General features: G+C 42.0%; 1 protein-coding gene across 1 annotated transcript; it reads left to right on the forward strand.

The window, feature by feature from the left end:
• The first annotated feature begins 4,908 nt into the window (after positions 1-4,908).
• LOC105397398 (dnaJ protein homolog 1) lies at positions 4,909-7,074 on the forward strand. The gene is made up of 3 exons (XM_011569415.3): positions 4,909-5,062; positions 5,236-6,080; positions 6,252-7,074. The coding sequence occupies exons 2-3, from the start codon at positions 5,250-5,252 to the stop codon at positions 6,483-6,485; spliced, it is 1,065 nt and encodes a 354-aa protein (XP_011567717.1). The 5' UTR covers positions 4,909-5,062; positions 5,236-5,249; the 3' UTR covers positions 6,486-7,074.
• Positions 7,075-13,835: the final 6,761 nt, after the last annotated feature.

Here is a 13,835-nt window from a genome sequence, read left to right on the forward strand (position 1 = left end):
TGTACTGTTTGTGTTTTATTGAGTCTCTCTCTCAGCCTTCCGTTGTCCACTGTTGGACATAGGCCTCTCCTAACGATCGCCACCCCAAACGGTCACCCGCCATCTGCATCCAGCGGCTTCCCGCTACCTTCCGCAGATCATCAGACCAACGGGTTGGGGGGCGACCGACACGCCGTTTGCCGACACGGGGTCTCCACTCCAGAACCTTTCTACTCCAGCGGTCGTCGGCTCTGCGGGCTACGTGGCCAGCCCATTGCCACTTCAGCGTGCTAATCCTTTTGGCTATGTCGGTAACTTTAGTTCTCCTGCGGATTTCTTCATTTCGAATCCTATCTCGCAGGGACACGCCTAACATAGCCCTTTCCATAGCACGCTGAGCAACTCTGAGCTTGTGGATAAGTCCTTTGGTGAAGCACCACGTCTCGGCTCCGTAAGTCATCACTGGCAACACGCACTGATTGAAAACTTTTGTTTTCAGACACTGAGGTATGTTTTCAGTGAAGATGTGTCGTAATTTCCCGAACGCTGCCCATCCGAGTTGGATTCTACGAGCTACCTCTTTATCGAAGTTGGATTTTCCTAATCGGATCACTTGTCCTAGGTAGGGATACTGATCAACAACTTCGATGGTGACACCTCCTACAGTTACGGGCGATGATGAAACATGTTCGTTCGACATGACCTTTGTCTTGTCCATGTTCATTTTCAGCCCAACTTGTTTAGAGGCATCATTGAGGTCTGTGAGCATTTCGCCTAACTCCTCCAGCGTTTCCGCCATAATAACTATGTCATCAGCAAATCGTAGATGAGAGATATATTCGCCATTGACGTTAATGCCCAGTCTTTTCCACTCTACAAGCTTAAAAACATCTTCCAGTGCACAGGTGAACAGTTTCGGAGAAATAACATCTCCCTGTCTCACGCCCCTTTGCAACTGGATCGGTTTTGTGCTATGTTCGTGTAATCGAACTGACATTGTGGCAGCATTGTACATACATCTCAACACCTCGATATAGCGATAGTCTATATGGCACCGCTGAAGGGATTGAAGCATCGCCCAGAGCTCAATAGAATCAAAGGCTTTCTCATAGTCCACAAACGCTAGACATAAAGGTAGATTATACTCCTCGGTCTTCTGTATAACCTGCCGAAGCGTGTGTATGTGATCTATGGTACTATAGCCTTTTCGGAACCCGGCTTGTTCGGGTGGCTGGAAGTCGTCGAGTCTTTGCTCGAGACGATTCGTAATAACTCTCGAAAACAGCTTGTACACATGGCTCAGAAGTGCAATGGGTCTATATATTCTTCAATAGGGCTTTGTTGCCTTTCTTGAAGAACAAAGTCACTACACTTCTGCTCCATGCCTCCGGGCTTGTGCCTTCGAGTATGACGGAATTAAACAGCCTCCGAAGTGCTATTAAAATCGGTCTACCGCCGGCTTTCAGAAGTTCTGTCGTTATTCCATCATCTCCCGGAGCTTTGTTGTTTTTTAGCTGTTTGAGAGCTATACTAATCTCGTCTAGACTGACGTCCGGAATATCTTCGGTATAGTGTCGGGTGAGTGGCGCTCGGCTGTCGTGAGCACCGCTGGTAATAGGGTTTTGTGTTGTGGTGTATAACTGTCCGTAGAATCTCTCAATTTCTCCCAGAATTTCGGGCACTGATGAAACGGTGTTGCCAGTGTCGGTCTTCAGTTGGGTCAACAGAGTCTGCCGAACAGATCGATCTCTAGCAAAGACTTTGGAGCCCTTGTTTTGCTCTATTGCGTCTTGAATGCGCTTGCAATTGTAGCGTCTCATATCGCAACGTCTTGCTTTGGCGATCTGTCTGTTTAGACGTCTGTATTCGACCATATCAACTGAAGACTGCAACCTCATTTCTCTCCGTTCTCTTATGAGACTCAGAGTCCCATCTGAGAGTTTTTGAGGTCCTCGGTTGGTTCGGGACGAAAAATATTTCGATCCTACCTCTCGGACAGTTTCCACAAACCTATTATTTAAATCGTCAACTGTAACGCAATTCTCTAAACATATCAGGCGGTCGCAAAGCTCAGACTGAAAGCTTTCGGGATCCTGGATTTGAGCAGGAGTAGGACGGAGCGTGGACTTCATTAGACGGGAGCGTTCTATTTTGCAGTTTATATTCAAAGTGCCTCTTACGAGTCGGTGATCGCTGCCGGTCTTAACCCTACTGATCACTGAGACATCATTGAATATGTGCTTCTTATCCGTCAATATGAAGTCGATCTCGTTTTTAGTCTTCCCATCGGGGCTAATCCACGTCCACTTCCTTTGTGGCTTCTTCTTGTAGAAGGAGTTCATCATATAGAGGCCCTCCTTCTCCAAGAAGTCAGCCAGCATTTGCCCACGATGGTTCCTGACTCCAAATCCATGTGACCCCACTTTCGTCTCGCCGCATTCTTGTTTTCCGAGTTTCGCGTTAAAGTCTCCCATCACCACCGTGAAATGAGTAGTGAACTTACGCAGGGCAGACGATACGTCTTCATACGCAAGTTCGACCTCATCATCGGTGTGCTTAGATGTGGGTGCGTAAACCTGTATGACCTTCATTGAGTATCGTTTAGATATTCTCAGGATGAGGTACGCAACCCGTGTCGACACACTTCCAATTTCAACGATGTTGTTGACGAGGGACTTGTTGACGATGAACCCGACACCCCCTTGGGACAGTTGGTCGCCCGCCCGGTGGTACAGCAAGTTTCCGGACTGGAGAATTTCCGTATCCTCTCCCTCTCGTCGGACTTCGGATAACCCTATAATGTCCCATTTTAACTTGCTGATTTCCTCTTCCAGCTCCTCTATCTTCACGTCTTCCCTCAGTGTCCGTGCGTTATATGTTGCCAGGTGCAAGGGTCGGTTGGGCTGGTAGCCGACTCTCTGCCGGAGATTCTTCGCACCCCCTGCCCCGCCGTTACCGTGACCGCTACCGGAGTCCGGGATAGCGGGGCTGCCGGGGACTGGGGTCCGGGGCTTTGTTTTTTCCATCATTAGGAGGTGTATTTGCCATAATCACCGCGCTTGGCAGGCGTGTTGGTGATTCTCCTTTTTTACGGCGGGAGATCGCCGCCTCTGCTAGGAGAGGAGGTCGGGTCGATTTACCGCCGCCCGACATTCGGCGTTGTCACTCGTTAGCACCACCCAGGGGGCACGTGTAGGGTAACTAGGGTTTGTACCTACGGACGTGAGCGACAAGCCCCCCTTTTATTTAACTTTTTCTTTTTAACTTTTATTGAGTACCTAAACTTAATTATTCCCTTATCTTGATTATAAAATTTGGTGATTGCCTCTTACAATGAAAACATTTCAACTCCGATTTGACGACCAGATGGCGTATTGGTTGGTGACTGGTGTACCGAGAGGGTCGCTCAGACAAATATTTTTTCTCTTTTCGTCGTAACTATTCGTAATGGAAAGTTTACCTCTAGTAGCGCCTCGTATGGAACTAAACTTTAGTAAGATGAATCTTGATTCTTACGTTAGGATGTATTGCTCAATTTGCTTTGCAGGCGCTAAACTGCAAGTCCATTTGGTACGGTTCGAGGCATGTTATGTTATGTGGTCTGAGGTACAGTTATCTTGCCATGAATACTAAAGATATCACAGGAGAGGCCTATGTCCAGCAGTGCATAATTATTGGCTGATGATGATCACAATAATGACCTAGTTATGTACCAAACTATCCACCTATCCACCAGCTTGACGTGGGCAGATTGTTCCTACACCGATCGCGCTCATGGGTAGTTAGGTTTTCTCCTACGGACCACGCGAGCGTTAGTCTGCAAGGCCTGATTGGTGGTTGAAAGGACATTGCCCGAGGGACTAAATAAGGGTTTCTTCCGAGGTAAACATACAATGCGAGTAACTCAGATCAACAAATATAACTAACTAATGTGTCTCTTGTTTAGTTGGTCAGAGGCGAGAAAAGTAAAAATATATTGATAGATAAAAAAGATAAAGATAAAAATTCTTTATTCGGTGTCAAGCACCACACACCAAAAATACACAAGAAAATACACAAAAACAAAAAAAAGAAAGGAAAATAACAAATAGGTAAAACAAAACAAAAAAAAACCTTAGGTAGGTAAGTATGCATATAATATAAACTTGACCAAAAATTTTGCTAAGTTCTTCTAATATTATGCGTAGGTAGGTAGGTAGGCATCCTAGGTTTAAACTTAATTAACAACGTATACTTAAGTACATCATCATGTGCTTTTACTTAATTGAATTTCATCATCATTCATCTCATTTTTTATTTACATTTAGACCTACCTACAAGAAAGCAATTTTCCCCTGGCATGAAAAGAGCCAAGTATTTTGAAGTATTTTCATGCCTCTTTTTGAGCGATGACCGATGAAAAATAAATAATAGCAGCACCAAATAAAATCTCTCCCATCATTACTGCCTTTGCCGACTAAAAATATACTTTAATTTCATTTTGTTACAGTTGAATATCGTACCAACATTTGTACAACACGTGCACGTGTAGCTTTCTCGAAATTTGTAGAATAATCAATGTCTTTCTCGTTCTTACTAGAGCACATAGAGTGAGAAGAAAACTAAGAAAAGAGCCTCTTTGTTGAAATTACAATAGTTGTTTTCATTGCATATATTTCTACAAATAAACATTAGACTCATTTTGTAAGCTAGGTATTGGTCAATGTGAAATTATCCTCAATTTTGATTGGTTCTTGGATCCGTCAAAAACCAGCCAGTTATTCTGGGCGCATAGGGAACGTACTTACAAACGAGATGACCTCAAATTTGAAACGCAGTTTATGCCGCAGAAATATATTTATCCCTTTTTAACGCTAGGATACGCATATGGTAACAGCATCTTGCGTCTCTTTTTCGCACAGAGTGAAGGCCCTAGAACATTCTAGACGTTTTGATGTATATATTTTGCCGCGACGGTGGCGCTGCGCTTTATTTTACTGTGAATTTGTGAGTGAGAACAGTGTTGTGTGTTGTGAGTGAGAAATTTATAATAATTTACTTACTCTAGTGGACTAATCTATTGGATATAATCATCAAATAATAGGTATGTATTGTTTACAATATTTAATTTGATATCGTGTGTAAAAATATCTCAAAATGAAGAATGTGATTGCGTGGGTAAAGTTCCAGAAGACGTGTGCAGATCGCCCGCTACGTCTCCAAAAAAGGTGGTGATGGCGCGATTGCTCATACTCATAATCTGTTTCTTTGTTGCAGGATAAAAACACAAAATGGGAAAGGACTACTATCGGATACTGGGGATCGCCAAGGGCGCGTCAGATGACGAGATCAAGAAGGCGTACCGCAAGCTGGCGCTGAAGTACCACCCGGACAAGAACAAGGCGGCCGGCGCCGAGGAGCGCTTCAAGGAGGTGGCGGAGGCCTACGAGGTGCTCTCCGACAAGAAGAAGCGAGAGATCTACGACAGCCACGGCGAGGAGGGGCTGAAGGGCGGCATGGGCGGTCAGCACGGGCCGGGCGGCGGCCAGCAGTTCTCCTACACCTTCCACGGAGACCCGAAGGCCACCTTCGCGCAGTTCTTCGGCTCGTCGAGCCCCTTCCAGGCTTTCTTCGACATGAACGGCGGCGGCGGCGGTGGCGGCTCCACCGGCCTATTCTTCGACCGCGAGATGGACGTGGACCCGTTCGAGGGCATGCTGGGCGGCGGCGCGCGCCCCGGCGGCCCGGGCGGCGCCTTCCGCAGCCACAGCTTCAACTTCCACGGCTCGCCCAACCGCAAGGAGAAGAGCCAGGACCCGCCCATCGAGCACGACCTGTACGTGTCGCTGGAGGACATCGCGCGCGGCTGCGTCAAGAAGATGAAGATCTCGCGCCGCGTCATCCAGCCCGACGGCACCTCCAAGAAGGAAGACAAGGTGCTGACCATACACGTGAAGCCGGGCTGGAAGGCCGGCACCAAGATCACATTCCAGAAGGAGGGCGACCAGGGACGCAACAAGATCCCCGCAGACATTGTCTTCATCATCCGCGACAAGACGCACCCACTCTTCAAGAGAGAAGGCAGTGACATCAGATATACAGCCAAGATATCACTCAAACAGGTAAGGACATTATTTCAACTCATACAAAATTTTATGCTATCTATACTCTATCATAATAATATAATAAATCACTCAAGTCTACTTTGTAAACAATATGATTAACACCAACCTAAACTGAAGGTCACATGATGAGTAAACATTTATCTAATCCACATGTTTGTATTGTTACAGGCTCTGTGTGGAACAATCCTGGAAGTGCCAACAATGTCGGGAGAGAAGCTGACGGTGAACCTGCAGGGAGAGATCGTGAAGCCTCACACTGTGAAGAGATTCCCCAACTACGGTCTGCCATTCCCCAAGGAGCCGACGCGGAAAGGAGACCTGCTGGTGGCATTTGACATCAAGTTCCCCGACCGCCTAGCTAGTGGCGTCAAGGAGATATTAGCGGATACTCTCCCCAACTGAAGTGTTCATCATAAGACTGCAGGATCAAGAGCATCATACATAGAAGAGTGATTTCTGGTCACTTAAATTCTCTCATTCCTACAGTGCGTAGGAAGTTAGTGTTACAGCTGCCTAAATTATGTGTAAACATGGACGTTTTGACTACAACACAGCTGCGTGGAAACATTTGTTGCCTAGGACAAGTGGATAGATGAATTGCTAGTGCTTTCGTTTACGAAGCGGATGGTTGTTCTCTGCAAGAAGTGTTTCTGGAGTCACTGTTTGTAGTGACATGTTCATGTAGTGTAATGTCGGATACACGGATCTTTGTGCGTTTTAGGACAAAGAGATAGTGTATAGAGACTGTAAGAGCTAGTCTAGTACATTGACTGAATGAGTGTATGTGTGTATTTAATTTGTTTTTCTAAGTTGTAAATATATACTGTTACGTTGCGATACTGAGACAGTGATTGTAAGGTTTAGAAGTTGGATTCATCTTGATTGTAATGTATGATATTGTAAATTTGAAAAAAGTGAGAGTGAGAAAGAAAAAAGTTACAATTACTGTTGAAAAAATATGACTAATAAACAAAATATCTTAAAATATAAACACTTTTATTATTTTATCTAAACAAACCCCATAATTAGGTAGAGTTTTGTCAATAAGAAACTTTCATAGGCTATAAATAAATATGAATTATAGGTGAACACTTTCAAGTGTTGAAGCACGATCTAGATGACTCGTGTAGATTGCCTACGCTATACTACACGCGTTGTCCAATAATATAAACTCATCCGCATCACAGCTGTGGGAAGTGGGGACATGATGTCAGGACCTTGCGTAGTGTAGACAGGTTGGGGCCAGGCAAACAGCGGGGAAATGCTAACTACCCGCATTATCTACTTGTTCACCTTGGGTCTTGTGGAGAAAGTTAGGTATAGGTAGTACGATAAGCCAAGAAGAGAGAAATCGACAAGGTTTCAATTAGGTTCTAAATTCCAAGGTAACTGATAAGTATTATTTTTTTCTACATAAACTCTAATCAAGTTATCACCAGTCACCATTGTCTTGCTTGACAAGAAAAACAAATCTTCAATTTTGGTAGCACGCTAGTTTCCTAGCCCAGCACAAATAATCGCAAGCACGAGACGAGCGAGAAAGGCGGAGGCCAAATGGTCTACTCTTGCCTTACGGAAACGATGTTTGTTCCCATGCTACTTGCATACTTTGCATCGCATTATACTGGTGGTAAACGGAGCAGACAGAGACGGGAAACATCAGAATCTGTTTTGTTGTGTACGTAGACCTGTACAAGTATCAGGAGTAGGCCCCCGCCCATGCGCGCGCAGTGTGACGTCATCATGTAAAAATACTCGGCCCTCCTCCGACTGAAACTAACTGGAGATAATAATAATAAATGCACGCGATCATTGATTCTGCTGTTGGTGTATTTCTGAAACCAGTGATTTTTATAATAAATTGGACCGAGTGCTTACTGGGATGCGCTGAACGATAGGAAGTGATTTTAATACGGCACTATTATAGGACCTATACATGTATACATACATAGTATAGGTGGCTCGAGACGAGTCGTGCACACGTTTACAGGGTATTGCAAAAAATGTAGTAAGGCGAAAGCGGGTGACTCACTCTGAAATACTCTGAATAACTGTAGCTTAATATCAACACCCTGTATAATAAATATCGGCGGATGTTAGTTTCAGTTTCAGAATAACGTAAGGTCGCACGTAAGCACCTACCTATAAGTACCGAAGTAAACCTACGTAGCTAACTATTATTCAAATGATGGTTGTAACATGATAACAATTCAGTGCGATAGAGATAACATAGGTAGGAAGCTAGGAAGTAACTACATAGGTAAGTAAGTACCCACCTATCAGTAAATACATAGGCTGTTGTAGATGCATGGTATCTCTACGTATTGGGAATCACCTCGAATTATTGACCTAATCAAAGCATTCGAGGGATTCACACTGTGACTGTTAACATAAAGTTCTAATAATCATGATTATGAATCATAAGTGGTATGGGTAGATCAATGAAAGAGGAAGCCACATTTGTCCGTGAATCATGAACTCCAGGATGATTATGAGAGATTAAAATAATAATATGAGAAAGGTGAGGTGGTATGGAGGATATACCTATTTCCTTTCCTACCATAGGTTAAAAGTGTCATCGTACAAAGGAACCCAACTTATATCAACCTATTCTTTTAAGTAGGTAAGTAAATTTACCTAACTACCCTGCCTTGTGCCACACTTTAGGTAGACCAGCCGGTAAGTACCTATAGTTTCTACATGAGGATTGAGGACCATTGCCGTTGTGGAGTAGGTATACATGTGTGTACCTATCTATTTAATATGATCCTTGAATATGGACTTCTTATGTAGTTAGGTGCTTAATGATAGCCCTGTGGCATCAGAAATAGGTGGTTGTTTGTACCCTAATAGGTATTTGCTGACTTCATACAGCTCTAAATTAAAATTCGCGTTGGTTTGTAATTGAGGTCAGGCAGGTCCTATTTTGTGGCCTGTCCTAGTTTATGTGGCACTGTAATCCAACCAAATTAAGTAAGCACTTAGTTACTTACTTACGTATTTACCCGTAAGCTCTACTACCACATACCATAAGTATCCATAAAATGAAATTTTATTTATGGACAATTAATTTCCGTGAACTTAATTAAGTATTTCTTAGTAAACTCTCTTGATCGAATAATTAACAGTAAAAGGCTGCAGTGTAGGTACTGTAGGTACTTACATTTTTATTGAATATTTTAATTAATTAAGTAAGTAAGTACCTACCTAGTTATTCATTTCTCGGTGCCATTTCAATTTACAAGAAATTGCTAATTATACGTATAATAATTATGTACTCAGGCCACAGAAGGCAGTTGAAATTAACATGAACTAATTACCGTAGAAGGTGGGACCTAAAATAGTATCTTTAAGATAGCAAGGTATTATTATAATACGATGTTAGGTAGGTAAGTTCTTAGTCCTAAAACACACTGGTGTTAGAACTAAGGACCGAACATATTATTATAACTATAATGTAGGTAGGTAATTAACTGTAAAATTAAAGTTCCTTTCTAAATTTCATTCCATGTGTTCTATTTTTTTATAAGTATTTTAAAGTACTTATTGTTTTTTTCAAAATGAAATTAATTGTTGATTGGTACGCGCACTGTCTACGATTTAAATAACTATACCTACCTACCTAAAAAAAGATTCAATGACACTTTTGTTTTGTTTTGTTTAGCGGAACAACAACAAAAGTTGGCAACTGTAAAACTGTGCCGTCATAAATAACACTTCCATAAATAAAGGAATATTCTAGTCAATAGATTACTGCATACAACGGTCAATGGTCATGTAATGCATTGTGCAGTGGGTAATGTAAGTAAGTAAGTCATTTGATTAGCGTTGAATGCAGTTATCGCGCTGCGCGGGCGCCGCTAGCCGCAGAAGAATCGAGACTAGAGCGGACGAACTTTCACGAATGTTGACGAACTCGACCGAGCGCAGCAACCAGTGTTGCCAGGGCAATTGGAATCCATTACCCTGGCCTAGACATTTCATTTTCCTGGTCTGGTCATGCCCTCGATCTTGAGTTGCGTGGCTTGACCAGTTAACAAAGTAGGCAGATATCTATCATTATTAACGGGGCAATCGATGCAACGAGATAGAATAGTAGTTAGCGCTTCTGCGTTCCACAATATTGATTTTCGTTAGCTAGTGTAATCCCCCTGAACCCTTCAGCCACCTTATTGGATCCGCTTCTTCTACCTTAGCTGTATGTTTTCATGATAAGTATAAAGTTGCTAAACTAAACCTAGGTAGGTACTTATCGCCATCCCCAATATTGCTCGACGACGGGAAACTAGATAAGGCTGGTCACACACATGGGCTAGTTCTCTACACGTGACCACGGCGATGTTCTCGGCGTCACGTGTCGACAAAACGTGACGCGGACCAGACACGCGGCCGGCGCTATCATCATTAACCGACCGAATTAAAAAGCGTTACAAGATAACGTTAGACACTATTGCAGCAGTGTTGGTTCATGTAGCTAAGCTGTGCCAACAGCGTCTGGTAGGTCTATAATGATCCAAGAGCCGTGGAGTTATCTTTGAATGTAAGCGGGCACCGATTCATGTGGGTAAATTTGAACTTCAGTTGCATAATAGAGTAAATGCCCAGCCAGTTTAAGAATTGCCATTGACATTGGGATTTGACTTAGATTCATGAGCAAGTATCTAAATAAATTCGAAATTATTTTTTATTTTATTTTGCTCGTGCTGAAACTTTTTTTTCAGATGAATGACTTTTATATTTGGCAACTTTATAATTATAATCAAATGGTAATGTTGGGTATCGGTATGCACATCCAATCCTGTTCCAAGTAAATAATGAATGTGCTGTCGTAGGTAATAAAGCAAGTGATTACGATAACGTTTGTTTATTTATGTTAATAAATTTTATGTTAGGAATATTAGTACTTAAGTATTGAAGATAACTCTAGGTTCTCTATTAAGTATTCAGGTAGGTATATTGTATCATCTCTTTTTAAACAAAATATTCTATGCTACTGGGCAAGGTCAGATATTTTCAAAATTAATATTCAGCCAAGGATATCCCTAGATCTTATCTTACGATTAACTAATTATAAATTCGATAAGTAAGTAGTAATCCTTACCTTAGAACGTAAATAACGAAATAAAATGTAAGTATTGCTTTCCTATCTTTTTGGATCATCATTCATTCACTGCGAAAAACGTCCACTGATTGTCCATGGTTCGCACACCACTCTAAAATGGCGCTTCTTCATCCAGCCACTTCCTTACTTACTGTCTAAGTCACCGGGCTGATCACTGATCAACTCGTAGGGCTTCCATGCTATGTCGGACGCTCGCGCTCGCTACTTGCAATATAGTGTTTACAAAGCATATAGGAAATTTTATCATTGAAATTCCCGTTAACAGACCAACAACGTACCCGAATAAAAATATTCTCATAATCAAAGTTGCTTCGTTTGTCATGTATTTTGAACGGGAAACGGGAGCATCATTGATAAAATTCCTCCCTCTATATATAGGTACCTAAGTACCTACGTCTTACCTACGTTATGTAGGTATATCCCGTATCGAGATAAATCTCAATTTATTAACACTAACTAAAGTACCCTCTTAATTGATTTTATTGACCGCTCACTCACGTGCCAAATCGACGCGACAATCAAGTCGCAATCGTTCCGGCACATCTCCTCACGTGTCGGAGAACATTCTGGAGCATCAGCTGGGCGTGTTGACATCCACATGATCCACATCCATCAACTACACTGTTTACAGTCTCACGGACGTCCTTGGACTGACCCAATTTAGAGATAATCGACCTTGCGTAGGTATAGATTGTGCGGTTGCATCGAATCCGTACCGCGAAATGCAGAGTAGGGTCGTAAACTCATAATCGGTTATCGGTACGTTAAGTGCAACGAGATACAGTGGTAGTTAGCACAGCAATGCTATGAATCTCCGTTTTCAGTTTCAGCTAGACTGCACTCCTTGTTCGAAACAAAATTCAGAAGTAGGGTTCATATGGCAAATGTTACCGACCTAACTACTAGTACACAATATGTATAATAATATTATAACTAACTACTTACCTACCCATAGCCAACAGAAAAAGAAAATTTTCTTAATTTTTCACTCAAAAAAACACAGATTTTTGTAAACTCACAGATTTTCTTAATCTGTTCATCCAGGCCATGAATCGGCTGTTGCCCTTGGTGTTAGTGCGATGGACTGTATAAATACACGCCCGACTGTTGTTTTTATTTCAACATGACGCTCACACACCAATAATCGTAATTTTCACATTAGATATACTCAGACACTCCTGTGTTTTATTCAGAATTTTAATTTTCCTATCAGTTTTACAGCTAAGAACGTCCAGACATGGGAATGAAACGCAGCGCTGAAAATTCGTTGAGCATCTAAGTTCTACCTATTAACTTTATGTAGATTTACTCTAGTGAGAAAATTATGCATGCTTTTAAGTCAACTTGTGGTAGGTAGGGACCTAATCCCTGTACTTAAGTTACTACTTACTAATAGGTAGCTAAGCCTAAGTACAAGGGGTATGTAGTTATTACAGTAGCTAAAACAGCTGGAACATTTAAATTCAGTGACACAAATCGTTCAGTTGTTCAGTTCGTTCGCTCTTTGCATAACAATAAGCAGTTTTCCGGGAGCACCCACACCGGTATTACCTATTATAATATCATATAAGTAGAGTGACTTTATTCCAGGTCGACCAAAATTATATGGTGAGGTGGAGTGGACATTGACATGTCGGCGGCGCTGTAGTTTTGTTACAACTACCTACTTAAGTTTTATTTAAATCGCGAATTCATATATTTTTTGGACCAGGAACCTGCAGCTTACCCACGTTGTAGTCTGTCGTCCTATTGTTGTTATCATTATTGGTTTAGGACAATTTCATCCAGTTTGTTCGACGCGCAGGTTTTTTAAACTCGAATCATGGATTTCGTTCATAATTAATATAAAAAAGAAATAGTTAAGTACCTTATTCCTTAAACATGATTTATAAATTTGAATTATTCAGACAGCCTGTACCTATAGATCACCGGAATCGCCAAGTGATCAGCATCAGCTAGTAAAGGAATCACAAGTTTAGAAGGTGATCGTCCTCCCACGACCCTCCTTAAAACTATGTTAATTAGATTCACATGAGTCACCCGATTCGCACTAAGCAGCTCTGGGTAACTAAGAAGGTACTTTATACTTATATTATTTGAACCTTAAGCATAATAGAAAAGAAAGTGAATTGTTGTGATTCATAAAATAATCGAATTCTCAGTAACTTCTATTAGGGTTAGGTTCTTGGAAAAGCTACGTCGTAAAGTCTTGGTTCTTAGAGCTTCAAGCTAGAGAAATTTTCTCGCTATTGCTTGACTATGAGTACAGAGATAATATTCTACATTCTACATGGACCCTCAGGCGTCAGGGTTTAAGTATAATAATATTAACTAACTATGTCTTCTTGTGTTTAACTATACATAAGGTAGGTGCGTTTACAGGTCTACAGAAAAGACATCTGTCTTGTATCTACACATTCATCGTGCCGGCCGGTGCCAAGTTGGTTTGTGGCATTAAACGAAATCTCGTACTTGAGACAAGTTAGTAGTACCTAGATCTAATTTTATTGTGGGATGAATACATCTAGATATCTTGGTAGTCATCATCATCATCATTATCAGCCCGTATCTGCCCACTGCTGGGTATAAGCCTCTTCCCTATCACGCCATCTCTTCCGGTCCTGTGCGAA

This window comes from Plutella xylostella, chromosome 5 (assembly GCF_932276165.1).
Source record: "Plutella xylostella chromosome 5, ilPluXylo3.1, whole genome shotgun sequence".
NCBI classification, from domain to species: Eukaryota; Metazoa; Arthropoda; class Insecta; order Lepidoptera; family Plutellidae; genus Plutella; species Plutella xylostella.

Coding starts and splice junctions, on each gene's coding strand:
- LOC105397398 (XM_011569415.3), top strand. CDS start 5,250: ATGGGAAAGGACTACTATCGGATACTGGGGATCGCCAAGGGCGCGTCA. Junction 6,081..6,251: donor CCAAGATATCACTCAAACAG/GTAAGGACATTA, acceptor GTATTGTTACAG/GCTCTGTGTGGAACAATCCT.